At 41.8% G+C, this 15,526-nt stretch overlaps 1 protein-coding gene across 2 annotated transcripts in view; it reads right to left on the reverse strand.

The window, feature by feature from the left end:
* The window catches only part of nhsl2 (NHS-like 2), a 206,917-nt gene extending 193,593 nt beyond the window's left edge, over positions 1 to 13,324 (reverse strand). The window contains exon 1 of one of the 2 annotated variants that reach the window (XM_085138160.1): positions 12,362 to 13,324. In XM_085138160.1, the coding sequence (XP_084994286.1) occupies positions 12,362 to 12,662 (301 nt within the window). In that variant the 5' untranslated portion in view covers positions 12,663 to 13,324. The remainder of the gene's footprint in view (positions 1 to 12,361) is intronic. The other variant, XM_085138152.1, reaches the window with a different exon arrangement.
* Between the last annotated feature and the right edge of the window lie 2,202 nt (positions 13,325 to 15,526).

Here is a 15,526-nt window from a genome sequence, read left to right on the forward strand (position 1 = left end):
TAGATATAACAAACCTCTGCAACTACCTTGTTAATCATCAGCTGCTGGAGTCACACTGCCTCATTCTGGATGCATCATCATGCAATGTTACAGTCACATCCCCTCGCCTGGATTTACATTTTACTAGCAGTGCATCATCCGTGGTGTAGTCAGTGTTTCAGTTTAGCTTATTGTGCTTACATACTGTTGCCATCATGCAGCCTGCATCTGCTCTTTGAACAATATGCCTCCACTGCGGCACACTCTGTAAACACACACTGCCTGATAGGAATCTGCCCTATAGGAGACAGAGTAAACACCGTCCCGAGGCCTCGTCCTCAGGTCATACAGAGGAAACAGAGGAGAGAGGAGAAGAGGTGATTGGAGAGAAGAAATGTGGAAAATCTCACTGGACTCAGAGTGCTGTTCTGCACATGTACAGTATTTCATCACAGGGCCTCTTCCTGCATTATATCACTGCTGTTACCCAATCTCCTGCACTCCAGTGGCGTTTGTTATTTCTTACAGTGTGGGGAAATTTGGGGATCACTGGGACAATTCCTCTCTGGTTCTCTTTTTCTGCAGGGAAATTTACACTTTTACAGTTTTATCACAGGAGAATAAACTCCAAACCGAATCATGAAAGTTAGGAAAAGCTCAGATTAATAAAATACTATCTTAGGGAAACTGTACTTTGACTATTGGGTCAGAAGACAGATTACAAGCACTAACCGTTGAGTGGTAAGATTAGAACAACAGTGTATGACTACCACTTCATTTACCAAACAGAGATGGAAAGCAGTAAAATGCTCATGTGAGAACTTTATCTAAGCTGATATCCACGTGGATAAAGTTGTTAGTGAAACTTGTCTGATGATGTCACTAACAACTCACGAGAGATTTGAATATATATACAGTTCTTAATCCAAATGTATTATTTTATCTTTTGTGATGACAAAGCTATTCCTCAGGATGCTGAACTACTCACTTTATGTACATTTTTACTTTGCATATATTATGTCATTGTTTTACAGCTATAACATATGAGCTGATATGATGCAGAATTCAGAAAGCAGAACTGCAGAATCTGTGTCCATCTTTCAGATACAGATACAGCTTTTGGCACAAATAAAGCTCTTAAAACATTTTCAACGCAATAAAGATGGTTTGCATTTTTAAAAAGTGCTAAAAACTTGTTTTCTTAGCCACTTGGGGGCAAAGGAAAAAATAGTGAACCCAGTTTTAAAACCAATAATTTAGCCACTGCATAACATTTAGATGTTAATTTCTTTTCACGCTACACAAGGAAATATATGCTGTAACTCTGTAGCTGCCAGCCAGTCTCTAAATGTGCCATTAAATGCTGAGCAGATACCGCAAAGTGAGTTTTTAGGGCTTTAATTTTGAAAAACAAAGCTACCTGATAGAGCTAAAAACAATGCTAGTTCATGTTTAACATTGTTAGTCAGCTTTGCTGCTATAAAAATACAGATTCTAACCACTTTAAGTCACAAGTTCTCAAATTTCTTTCTGGCACAACCCACCTAAGAAGCCAAAAAAGGATCAACAGCCACGCCTCACATTTTCTTTTATCAGTTATTAACAATAAAGGAGTCGAAATGAATTTTATTTGTTTTCCTTTAACAGTCCTTCGTACACATTAGTTTCACTTCATATTTTCACCGGGTTGTCCACACCACACCTGCAGTTGCTCCATATCCCACCAGTGGGGATGACCCACTGGTAAAGGAGAACTTTCCTTGAGCATTCTCCACTAAAAGTGCTTCAAGTTCTGGCAAATACGAAGCTGAAAATACATGCAAAACATTTAGGCACTAATATCAAGGCCAATTTAAATGAGCTGCAGGGTGTTTACAACAAAATCAGACTCAAACATTACTCAGTTTTCTGAGTAAGTGACACATATTTGTTGTTACAAAATTACATGTTTGACTGCAGGGCATAGTTTCAAAGACTTTTCTTCACAAAAACAGTGACAAATGAAATATCAAATGAAGAAAAATGACAGAAATGTCTGTGTTTTTCCTCGTCTTGATCCTCCCATCCTTCCTGGATTTCCCTCCTCCTTTCTTTCTTTTCCTCTCTCTTCACTTTGTACCTTTTCCTCGACCAATTTAATCTTTTTTTCTACTTTGCCTCTGATTTTTATCCATTTCTCTCATGCCTGTTCAAGCTGTTTACCTCTGTGTGTGTCTGTGTGTCTACACATTGACAAATTGCTGCTGATATTAGAGAAGGACACACTACATGTAGTTCACAGCATGAGGCATCAGCACAAAAGACTACAGCACACACACACACATGCACACAGGATACACTGGCTGTTTGAAGCCTATACGAGCTCTAGCAGAGGGTGCAAAATGTAAAAGTTTTATTCCTTTTGGCTATGCATTTGTTTGTTTTATTGGTAGAACATTGAGTCCCTTTATTTAACAATAAATGTGTGTGTTTGTTTTGCTGTTGTTGTGGGGACATTATAAGGAAATGTCGATATAAATCATTAAAGTTTACACTGGGGAAGGTTTAAGGTGCATAATTATAAGACAATGTCCTCTGAAGTGTCTGAAACGCGTGTGTGTGTGTGTGTGCGGGCGTGTGTGTTCCTGTCTAGCTATCTTTGTGAAGACCGAAATCTGCATTCTACTATACTTGTGAGAACCAACAGCCACTTGTGAGGACACACTCACCGGTTCTCACAAATTTGAAGGCATTTAAAGGCATTTTTGAGGCTCAAAATGTAGTTTTAGTGTCAGGGTTGCAATTAGGTTATGGTTAGGTTTAGGGTAAGGGTTAGGGAAAGCATTATGTCAATGAGGGTCCTCACTAAGATAGCTGAATGGGGTTGTGTGTGTGTGTGTGTGTGTGTGTGTGTGTGTGTGTGTGTGTGTGTGTGTGAGTGAGAGAGAGAGAGAGAGAGAGAGAGAGAGAGAGAGAGAGAGAGAGAGAAAGGGCCAGGCTCTCAGCCAAGACAGGAAGTTGTTAGTAGGCTTTCTTCTCTGACTCCGTACCTGAAACCACAGCTCGCTTTCATAAACTGTGGTCACAACAGCACTTTCACTCTCTCTCTCCCACACACACACACACACACACACACACTGTGGGTAATTAACAGCCACTCTTCCCACAAAGACTACTATGGGGGCTTGTGTGCCACCTCCAAATAATCCTAACTTTATAAACCAATGGCTCTCTCACACACATTAAAACTGAGCAGTCACACAAAGCCTTGCAAGAAAACACCCATACTCATGCTTTCAGAGTGAGTCAAAAACACAAAAATCATCTACTAGGATGACAGTAGTGTAACTGAGGCTGTCTGCTGAAATACATAGAAACCTAACTTCTTAACATTTGAAATGTTTCACATTTTTGGGATAAAATTTTTACCCAGAAAGATAACTTCATGAAAGTATTTATGAAAATATGTGAGGACCTAGAAGGCTTCCCTGCAGAACACCAAGTTCAACAACACAGGCTGAACGATTCTTCCTTCAAGTATGAAACTCGTCAAACACAAAACAGAAACACAACATGATTAACATGTTGTGATCACAAAACACTCAACTTTTATAACATTTATAGGCTGTTGGTGGAAGAAAAATCAACACTGCAGTACCAAATAGTGACAAAATTCAGGAAATGTGATGATACTTTTGATGAAACACCAAATACTTTAGGTATTTCTTTGGTCCGAGAGGTTGTAGGTGTTAGATATACTGGTAACAATAATCTGTGGCTGTAACAGATGCATGACAGCTTGTGAAATAAAAATATATATACCAACAGTTGCACATGAAACACGAACAGCACTAAAAATGCACATAGCCCTCGTGCCATTGGACATGGGTTTGTTAGGTTCCTGAGCGGGTCTGGAATGAGACCAAACTGTCTTCATATAAAGAAATTGGTTAGAGTGTTCAGGAACAACCCAAGAAGCACCATGGCTAAAGCCACACCAGCACCTCTGTCCACGGTGAAGGAAGTTTGTCCATCGCCATGAAAGAAGCCGGAAAATCGATTCTAGAAAGACCAAAGAATTTACCCTAAGACAGTTTATGTCTGTGTTTGGTTAATGTCTACATGTTTCTTCAACCTTAATTTAACCAGGAACTAAAAATCCTGAGATTAAGAATGACATTTTTGCTTGGGTGTCCTGGGAAGAACAGGCAATTTCCAAGCAGAAAAGTCTTACCCAGGTTTGAACCCAAGACCCATGTGAAGTGAGGCAGCAATGTCAAACACTGATCCACCATGCTGTTTATATATGAAAAAATCTCATTAAAAGTATATACATGTTGAAATTTTGAAGTTATTGTTGGTGAATTCCAAAAAATTTTACTTTTAAATGATGCCCTGCCATGAATATCTCCACCTAGTTTATGAGAATGTGCAAATGAGATTTGCCTCTGGAAATTTGGCAGATCCCAATACTGATTTCAACTAAAAACAAAAATAAGATTTATTTTTTTTAAATAAAAATTCGGAGTGGTGGCGGGAAGTTTTTCAGTCCTGCTACCGCTGCCCTCTGAATCACCAGCTGTAGGAAGAGAGATGGTGGGGGAGGATGAAGAGAAGTGAATGTTTTGGCTCAAGGAAAGAGTTCACGGACTGTAGATATGATTAAAAAAACTGTGGGATTACAAAACACCTCCATATCCAAAGCCGCGAAGTCTAAAATCAAACGTTGACCATAGCTAAAAACAGGTTTTAGGATTATTTTTGTCTCCTGTCACAGAGGAGAGTTGGAAGATGGAAAAAGAAGAGAAAATGTGAGAAAGGAGGGGAAGGGGATGAGATGCAGGGATACTAAGTCATGAAGGCGACATCCACCCATGGGAACGAGATAGAAGGGGGGAGGGAAAGTCTTTTAAATCATTTCCTTCCCATTGGCTCTTTGATTAAGATGATTTAGGTTCAAATAGAGGAGCAAAACAATTTCTGTGTTCTCTACATGCTGAATGATATGAACCAAATTAAAATGTCCCCTTTGTTCAGATAAGCCATCGTTTACTTGATGTTAGTATTTTCCCAGTATAATTGTCTCTACCTTAAATATAAAGCATCTTGAGGCATAGTTTCTGGTGTAATGTTGCTTTCATTAAAGTATTTTCTAATAAATTTCTACACTTTTATGTGCTTTAGATAATAAAAACCTGCAAAAGTGGATGAATCTTTCACATATTGGTGCAGCAATTAGCAAGAACAAAAGAAAGCACCACAGTGATCTCCTGAGGCCACACCCCTATTCAGTGATGTCACAGCAGGTGCTTTGCCTTTAGCACCTCAGGGATAACACCTGCTGTGAGCTCAGGAACTAGGAATTGTCCATAAGCGGATTAAAATGTGCTTTTCATGCAAACGTCTAACACGACTGGGACTGTGAGGCAGAGCAGGGAACATTTTGTTACAAGAAACTCGAAAAAAAATCAGTGCGAGGTCAAAGAAGGAATGTGGTTTCCCACATAGTATAAAGCTGGAAACAGGCACAAAAAGAAAACACCAAACTTTGGTTCCCATTCACATACTTGGGATACTCCTGCCCCACTTTGAGTCAACAGCAGCCAACAAAAAATGGCAGGAAATGAGCCCAGTATGAAAAAAGCTGAAGAGGAGGTGTTTCAGAGGGCAAACTCCTCAGGTTTAGGCCCTTCTGAGTGACAACTTCCAGTGGAAAGTGGACACACACACATGCACACACACATTCCTCCCGCTATCACGCTTTCCAAAGCGACGACTGACATCTTCTTCCTCTCTGTATCAGTGTGACTCCTCCCCTCCTCTCCGGGCACAGGAAGCCAGCTCCGATTCCCTCCAGTGCTTCACCGTGCAGAGATCTTGGAAGCGGCTCAGGAGATCCGACTCCTGTACAAAGTCTACACTGGGTGGAAAAAATCCCCTCATCCAGGCTGGGAACATGTGTTTTACTGTGTGTGCAACTCCACTTTTTTTGGCAGGTGGAGAGGGGGGATTGTCAGTGGTTGTTATTGGAGAAAAAGCACAGATCCAAGATTTTTTTCTTCAAATGAATGAGGGAAAATAATGTGAGTGTTTCTCATCCTTACAAATTGGAAAACCCTCAACTATCTTAACCTAACCAAACACTAACCACAGGTGGCGCTCATTGAGCAGTGTGCTCAAACATGGGGCTGTAGTAGGAGATAAGTCTTCCATAAAGACCTCCGATGGTGGGCTCTGTTTTAAGCCTTTCCAAATACCAAACTCAAGAGAGCAAGTGAAAGAAATGGATTATACTTATAAGCTGCAAATTACCTAGCTTACTTCATACAGTCGAAGCTCCAAAGCCCAGGGCGTTTTATTAGAGCCTCCCGCAGTTTTTAAAAGTCCCACTCAGCATTGTGTGGTATTCATCCCAAGTTTACTCGATCATTGTGATCTAAAAACTGACTGTAGCTTCAGAGTTAGAGTAAACAAACACACCACTTAGTCCTTCAAAAGTGAAAACACACAAAGAGATATATATTTAAAAAACTACATTCACAAATTAAATAATGCCAAATACTAATATTGCTATTAAACAATTAACCTCATCCCCAGGACCTGAGTTGGTGGTGTGGCCCATTTATTGAAGATTCTTTGGCGTTCTGCTGTTACGCAGTAAACTATAGCTTAAGTGCAAGTGAAAGCAGGTGCAGCTGAGTAACATAACAAAACAAATATCAGGTACCTACACTAATTTCCAGAATGTTTATAACTTCACGCTATACCAGGAGATCAACATTAACGCTTTTCTGTATCTCCATAATTGGCCCTCTAACTGCTTTGACCTTTTGCTTATACTGAGGCTCCTTCCTTTAGCTTTAGCTTGAGCCACTAACCCTTTGTTAGCTTCTTAAAAATGTCCAAGTTCAGCCAAGTGAGGGTGATTTAGCTGGCATAGATTCGGTTTGTTGTTACAAACACTGGTGAAATTTGTGACTTCCTCATTCACAGTATGAATGTAACTACTACGTGTCCGGTTGATAATCAAACTTACGTGAGACTGACTGAAAATCAGCCGAGTCTATATCTAATCTTATAACATGACTTTACACTGTAGCTAATGTTGGCACAGCTGCTCTGGAAATCTCCCAGTGTTTACTGCAACAGCTTTACTGCATTTATACTTAAAGTAGGGGAGTGTAACTGATGAGTTTAATCTTTATCTTTTAACTTCAGTCGAAGCATGTATAATTAGGCCACTGCTAATGCCACTGATGTCATGAGATAGACTATTTTAGCATTAGCCACGAGCCTCTGACAGAAAGCTAAACAGAACATTTGCCAGAAAAATCAAAGGAGAGTATCAAAAATGACATAAAATGTCTGTTTCACCTTGTGTAGTTTTTTAAAGCAAAATAGTCACAAAAAATAAAATCATCATCAACCAAGCAGTTACTACTGATGCGAGTCTAATGTTAGCAAGAGGCTAAAGTAGTTAATAAAACAGACAACTCAAAGGAAAATGAAACAGATGGAAAATAATTATGTTTCTATTTCTTTACATATTCAAATAAAGTAGCCAGAATCTAGCTTCTATACCGTAGAGCCGCCAACATTACAAACCCACTACAACTACTGAGGGGTGGGGGCTTTGAGCCTTTACAAAGTTATGAGTATTATTAATAAAAGTAAAAGCGGTCTCTTTGTGTTCATTGCAGAGAGTTTTTTTTTTTAAAGGATTTAGCACTTTAAGCATCAGGAGGTTTCTACCTGTTAAAAGGGAGTTTTTTCTCCCCGCTGTCGCCAAGTGTTTGCTCATAGTTTGTTGGATTGTTGGAGTTACTCTTAGTAATACAAAGTGCTTTAAGGAGATTTAGTCCACATTTTTCTATTGGTGAAATTCAAATCAGTGTTTTCCATCCCTGCTGAGACAGTAGGAGGTAAGAGAGAGGGAGAAAGAGGCGGTGAAGTGAGGATGACGGTGGAAGATGAAGGCCCAGGCGGGCTTGTATTGATTATTAAGCCGTGCGCTTCGGCCCACGTGTTAGCGATACAGTAAGAGCCCACACATGATTTTAGAAAGGAGAGCGAAGAGTGAGGAGCATCAAACACCGATGAGCTCATGTATTAAAACACACGCACACACGCCGGCCAACACATGCGTGAGTTTGTCTCTGTAAAGTAAACCAGAGGACAAACTGCATTTTGTTTTATCTCCCATCCTCTCCTCCTTCCAGCTCTACATCTGGTCTGTTTTAAGAGGGACTTTCTCTTTCTGTCTTATCGTGCTGTACGTGTTCGCAAACACACACACACACACACGGCCTGCTGACAGCCTCGTAAACTCATGTTCACAGTCAGCTTGCTTTATTCATCTGCTCACTCTCGAGTTGCAGTGCAAACACAGTCAAAGCTGCCTTCGATAAGTTTGTGCAAAGTTTGCAGAGTGAAACAGGCTCGCGGCCACAGTGCAGATTTCCCATCATGCATCTGGCCATCTCTGTACCATCAGATGAAAGCCTCCACAAACGTGTTAGATATTACAGAACAGGGTTTTTTTATTGCGTCATTGGACCAATTTCCAGCCTTTTGTTTTTCACATAATGTGTTTGATTCCACTGCCACGTGTAAAATCAAAACCAAACCCTCTTTATGCTAACTCTGACCGACGTCCTCACATGGTTGTCTCTTTTCAAGTGTCACTCCCTAATCCGTCGTAACTGGTAGGCACACGCAACACAGTCTCACAGCAGAAGTAATAATGACTTTTAATCTGCTGATGTGTGTTCTAGGAAATTAATTTTCCCTTTTTTGTTTCGTGTCTTTGAAGATAATTTTTCATCAGACCAGTCTCATATGTGCACAGCTGAGCCCTTGTAAACAAAATGAATATTTTTCACTTTTAAATGGTGGGAAAACTCAGCTGCAAACTTTTGCAGCTTGTACCAGAGATCACAGTTAAATCATATATATGCCAGATGTTTACACTTCTTTTCTGTTATTCTGCTTGAGCAGGAAAAACTGTATTCTTATTCAAATGACTCTAATTTGGTTTTACAGCTTTTCCTACTGATAAAGTCGTCTTTTTCGTATGTTTAGATATCTCGGTGGTTAAATGTGCAGTTAAACTTCTCACACCTACAGAAAGAGGAGTTTCAGTAGTCTGGTATGTATTTATGTATGTGGCCCACAGTGTAAAATGGGTTTGACGTCCCTGCCATACACAGGACAGAAGATGAATTACACTTCCAGGTCTGAAAAGAGAAGCCAACAAGGGAATCCCTTAAAGCTGCATTCTATTTTAACGACCACCAGGGGGCATTAGCCATGGCTGTAAAGGTCTTCCTGTCCACTTCACTATGTTGCCCAAGGACACTTTGACACATGGAGTGGAAAAGCCAGAGATGTCTATTGGTAGGCAACCTGCTCTATAACCTCAGCCACAAGTGCTACAGCACCAACATGCTTGGTATGTGTCGTATGTGGGGTTGGGGGACCCAGGGATCGAGGCACAGACCTTCCAATTGGTAAACGACCCACTCTACCACATGAGCCACCCCAAAGAAACCAATGGGAAAACCGCCACTCAATTTGTGTTACACTGAATCGTCCATTTTGTTATTTTAATGACAAATTCTTAATTACCAACAACAGAAAGCACATACTCCAAAATACACGTTGGAGGTTATGAACTGATATGCATCTTTCTTTGGGTTTTTCTTATTTGGTCTTTTACCAATGCCATCCACATGTCTATCTTATAAGGGCCAGATACCAAGTGTCATGACATTTGGGCCACATCTGGCCCACCCAGGCATCTGCCATACCTCATGTCAAGCCTGGTTCGTTGATTCTTAAACCACATCTGGACCACAAGACATCTGCCAGAGTCATAACCAATCCACAACTGCCAGAATAGGTCCAAATGTGTCTGCTACACAAACTAAACACATGACACTCAAAGTTAGAGGAAAGGATGCTTCAAAACATGCCCAACGCCAGTGCATGATCATATTGACAGCACCCTTGGTAAGATGTCACTCAGTACATTTGATCAACTACTTTAGTAAAGTACCCTTAATATACATCTACTTTTTTGTGTTCTACTGCTACTGGGCTATATTTTAGATGCAAATACTGAAGGTTTAATTCCTTATCTTTTATTTTAAAGCTTAAATTAGTTACAATGTGGTGAATTTAAAACAAATCTACTAATATATAGTGTTGTTGTATAATTCAAGATAAGTGTAGTCTGCAACCTCAAGTGCTTAAAAAGAAAGCTGCTGCACTTTAGTTTTGTAAAGATGCTCTCATCCGAGAGGCTTCATTAGCAAATCCACTGACTTCCTCTCACAGACCAAAGACACGCAAGTTAGTGGGAATAGGTTAATTGGAAACTCTAAACTGCCCATAGGTGTGAATGGTTTTCTGTGTCTATATTTTAGACTGGTGACCTGTCCAGGGTGTACCATGCCTCTTGCCCTAAGACAGCTGGTATGGGCTCCTGCGACCCTGAAAAGGATAAGCGGAAGAGAATGGATGAATGGAGAATGGCACATCAGCTGTATGTACAGTACACAGCAGTGAGTGTGCTAAGTGGGAAATGTAGCTGTCATAGTTAGAGGTAGACCAGGGTTATATAGCTCCGGCCTGAGGGTGCAAATGTGGATGGTACATGAGATCTTCAAGAAACTAAAGAAGTCCAGCTGTCTTCTTTCTAGGCACCCAGATACATACACAGCGATACATTGAGTGTAACAATAAGTACTCTGAGAGCACAAACCTCTGCCAAGGCAACTCACTCTGTGGGCCATATTTACTTTTAAGGGAACTCTATTGTATTTTGTATATATATTCATGAATGTACTTTATGTTTGCAGCCTGCACTTTGCACCTGCAAAAAACAACTTTGTGTTATTTACCTTTAATATACCTGACATAATTATCAGTATGATAATTAATCATTACCTTTTTCTCTCTCTTAGCAATATTTTCCTTCAAGACATGACATATTTTAGAGGTCAACCTGAAAGAAGGGTACATGTTAAACCCAAAGGTGAGGTCAGAGGTCAAACGTGACATGATGTTTTACATCTTTATATGGTACTTTCTATAATTTGGACAACACACGCCACACTATCATACTGCAAGGCCTTGAAGTTGACCTTGAAGACCTTTTAATGTTAGATGACGTCACTCTACACCCCTGCAAAGATTTATCAGAATTCATTCGAAACTTTCTGAGCTACTGTGTTTGACTCGATGACCATGTAAGCACGTGGTATTAAGCACTGAATCCCCTTACTCATTCTTTACTTTTCCTTTAGCAAAGTCTTTAATCCTAACCCTCATTTCAGCACTTTGCAAAACACATATTAATACAAACTGATGTTTAAACTTCAAGCAGCACATCTGTGCTCACCTTTGTGCCCAGGGCTGCAGGTGAGCCTGAAACATGCGCTTGCAACAGATTCCCAGAACATCTTGGTTTCTCTGATAACTAAACACCATATAACTAAATCTTCTGCTCATCTCTCACTTATAAAATCCACAAACTAGAGTAACCTGTTAATGAGACTCCAGCTTTCACACCTGATGACGCACATGATTAATAGTGGGTCAACGACCACCTTCTGAGGGGAAACCCCCACTAGGGTTTAGATACTTGAGCCTCTCCGCTTTTTGGTTTTAGAACTGAAGAAACATCTTCAACAAACTTATACATGTCGCTTTTTCCAAGCTCAGAGCAGACACGGTTTCCCCTCCCCGGGAAACAGTTACACGCCTCTGCTCACACATCGTTCACGCAGGCAGAGGAGCCGGCAGCTGAGGTCAAACTGTGTTTACAGCTAAACAAGAGGGAAGACCACAGCGACAAAACTCTAAAACACTCATGACATCCACGCATTTTCACCCACTTCACATTCCACTCTCCACACCCACAACGTGCTGCTTTCAGGGGCATCTGGTAAACGTGCACACCCCTGAGCCAAAGTCACATGCCGTCCCGAACAGCTACGAAGCCTCGGTCACTGCCGAGCGGACATGAACTCCACCTCCTCAACCGTCACGTGTCAGCAAATTAAATCAAACATGTAGTTTAATCTCCCCAAAGTGACCTGCGGTGTTTCCCGCAGTAACTGAAGGCAGAGCGCTCTGCTGACAGCTAACAATAACAAACCTCACACTCGCTCACGCGCACGTGCAGGGCTGGCCCTCTGTCACTGTGGAGACTGTCACAGTGAAACCCCAGAGCGCGCGCTGACTCCACAAAACTTTCACCCAACTCATGTCACCGCACACAAGACTAAAAACAAACCAACAAACAGCTGAGCTCTTCTGCAGGAGTGAGCGCAGGTGTGAGCTCCGTCAGCTGAACCTAAGCGTCTTGTTTTTTCTTTCTTTTTTTTATTTCTCTTACTTCTCGGTGGAGGTTTGCTGACCAGCTCTGCGACGTGCCTCTGCAGTCGGACCACTCTGCCCTCCAGCGCGCAGGACCGGTGGCAGATGGACACAAGATCTCCCTCCAGCTCCTCCAGGATGCTCACCGAGTGCCGGGACAAATCCGAGAGCTGTCGGAGCACCGAGCACAGGGTGAAGCTGCACACGTCCGCCAAGTCCCCGAAAATCTCCCCTTGCTCCTGCTGCTGCTGGTGCTGCAGCCTCTTGCCGTCGGGCTTGCACACATCTTTCGGAAATATCGTGCGTTTACAAAAAGGCATGATTTCTCTCTCCCGCCTCCTCTGATTCCAAAAATATCAAACTCCTCAGACAGTCAAGTTATATCCCCGTGGATCTTCTCCCTCCGGGTGGCGCACAGCCACACGCCACGGATCCTCCGGGAGGTAAAAGTGCGCTGCTGGTTGAGCGGCTCGGAGCGAGTTGCGCGTCGTGCGCCCTCATTGTTTTTGACTGCGAGCGAAATTTTTTTTCTATTTTTTTCAGTGGAGAGGAGAGAGTCGGCTGCTGCGAGGACTATAGTCAAGATCGGAAGAGTGTGACAGACGAGGTTTCCTGTTAAAGCTTCAAAATTAAAGCCCGAATTTACTGCGTTTCTTATCGGGGAATCGCACATATAAAACCCCTGAACCGACTAGTTTTATGCAGATCCAGCTTCACGTATAGAAACATGGTTCTGTTTTATGAGACCCTTTTGCGCCGTTATCGCCACTTTGATAGCATTTCATTTACTCTTTACACCCTTTTAATATTTTCAAACATACTTTTATTGTGAAAAGATTCACCCCGCATCAGATCTTTTTATGTCGGGCTTGACGCAGCGACACGGTGCGCAACAGTCTGGTGTTTCCCTTGGAGGAAACCTGTCTGAAGGAGGGAGAGATGAAGAGAGGAGGAGTAGGAGAAGAAGATGGAGGAGGACAGAGAAGGGGATGGATCAGCTCCTTCATGCAGCATCACCGCAACCACCACCACAACCGCGCGTGACTGCCTTGTCTGTGCCCACGCGTGCATGTGCAAAATCGAAATGATCGAAGCGAGTGGGAGCTCGTGTCTTTTGAAAACTTTTGCGTTCTTCCTTTCCTCACTTTATGGGTGGTGGAGCTTGCGTGGAGAAGTGTTAAGCTCAGCCACATGCAGCACCTTGCAGACTGTGAGCCAGAACACATCCACGGTAGTCTTCACTGACTGCAGCCAGGTTTTTAACATGTGAAGCAGAGGTGCCAAACTGAAAGGCTTTTGAAAACGTGAAGGAGAGCGTAGATTTTAAACTTTAAACTGTATTATCATAAGTTTTAAGCTTTTCCTGCTGATATACAAAATAATTAAGATAACCATTAAATAACAGAGAAGCTTTAGGTGAATTAACCAAAACATTGTGTTTCATAAAAAACAGGAGAGTATGGGCAGTGAGCTACTAGAACTGTTTCTGTAACTCTACATATTTATTGTGTAGAAAAACTGAGACAAACTGCTTGAAATGCACTTTTTTCTCTTATATTAAGATATCCCAGGGATTAAATGTTTGGTTAAAAGTCTGTAAGCAGACTGAGAGGGGAGTTTCAGTGGTAGGAGGCGCTGACTTTGTTTACCTATTAAAATGGCAGCTGACTGTAGGCATGAAATGTTTTTGGATTGTCCAGTAGCAGTTTTGACATCAATTGGCCCAAAAATGAAGATCAAAATAAGAAGCAAGATTTCCAAAACAGAGCCAAACGTGTCAGCGGAGGCTGTGCGGAGTGAAAAACGAGGTCGCTTTAAAGAACTGGGTCTCAAAATGAGGAGGATACGAAAAACTGAGGAACAGAAATTCCCAAGTCAGACCGTCTCACACCCCCCACATCCCCAAATCTTTCTTCTCCATAAGCTGAATACATGTGCAGACCTCCGCTCCAGACCCAGATTTCCAGATGGGGACACAGCAGTGCTCAAACACATTACACATGCCTAACGTAATTTTATCTGAGCCTGCAGGTCGTTACAGTGACAGCTCAGATCACGAGTCCTTTGTTTCAGTCATCTAGCTCCACAGATGTGAGGACTGATTTTTTAGAGTACCTGGTTTGACACAAACAGTTCTTTCTGCGAGGGTCCATTTGTGCCAAAACTATGTTCGTGTGTCAGGATTTTTGGCCGAACTTTAAGAGTTTTTAAATCCACTGAAGGTTTTTAATTTTGGAGGCAGGCTGCTTCAGAGAGAGAATCGACCATACAGTTTACAGTCTGCAATTCACACTTACCACCATGTCGACTGCTGTAGTATTAAAATCATTTAAACTGACTAACTCTGATTTGGTGACAAATTGCTAGGAAAAGGCTGCCCAACTCGGAGGAGTTTAGGTGTCTTGTGGTCTTATTGATGAGTGAGGAGAGAGGGCAGCGGGGGACTGACAGCCGCTCCTGCAGTGATGTGGATGCTGAACTGGACCAGCGTGGTGAAGAGAGAGCTGAGTGGAGCTGTGGATTTACCATTTGATCTTTGGCCCTACCCTCACCTTTGGTCACAAGCACTGGGTAGATGGACGGATGGGAAGAGATAAAAGCATGAATAATCATCTCAACTTCAGCCTTTGACACCAGCCTTCTGAGTTTTTAAATATTCCCATAATGATAAAACTGTTCTGAACCAGCTGTTTGCAGTGATGATCAAACTCAAAAACGACACCCAAGTTTCTGAAATCACACATTCAGGGGCAAAAAACAAAATGTGTTCAGTCAAAACTGAAGTGCAGTTCAAAGTCGAAAAGAAAGTCAGTCGACACAGAGTGTAGCTATGGAAACATAATTTTGGCACAAATGGACCTCCATACTAAACTCCATCTGATGCCCGCTGGAGGAGGATGGAGGAGAAAGCTCAGAAGCTCAGATATTTTCACAGATTTTTCTTTCTGCAGTTCTTTGACATTAATATGAGTCGGTGTAAGCGCTGCCCTGTTACCCGTCTAACAAAAACAAGATAACTTCAAATAACCGAGCTGCTGCTGCTGCAGCGCCGTGTGATTAAAAAGTTAAAGATAATTCAACACAGAAATGATGTAGGTGTGTTGGGTTTCTTCTAACGCGTAGCCCGAGGCCTCATATAGCAAACACAAATATCAGTGGGTGTATTATTTTAACCCCAGTGGGA

This window comes from Neolamprologus multifasciatus, chromosome 3, assembly GCF_963576455.1.
Source record: "Neolamprologus multifasciatus chromosome 3, fNeoMul1.2, whole genome shotgun sequence".
In the NCBI taxonomy this organism is placed as follows: Eukaryota; Metazoa; Chordata; class Actinopteri; order Cichliformes; family Cichlidae; genus Neolamprologus; species Neolamprologus multifasciatus.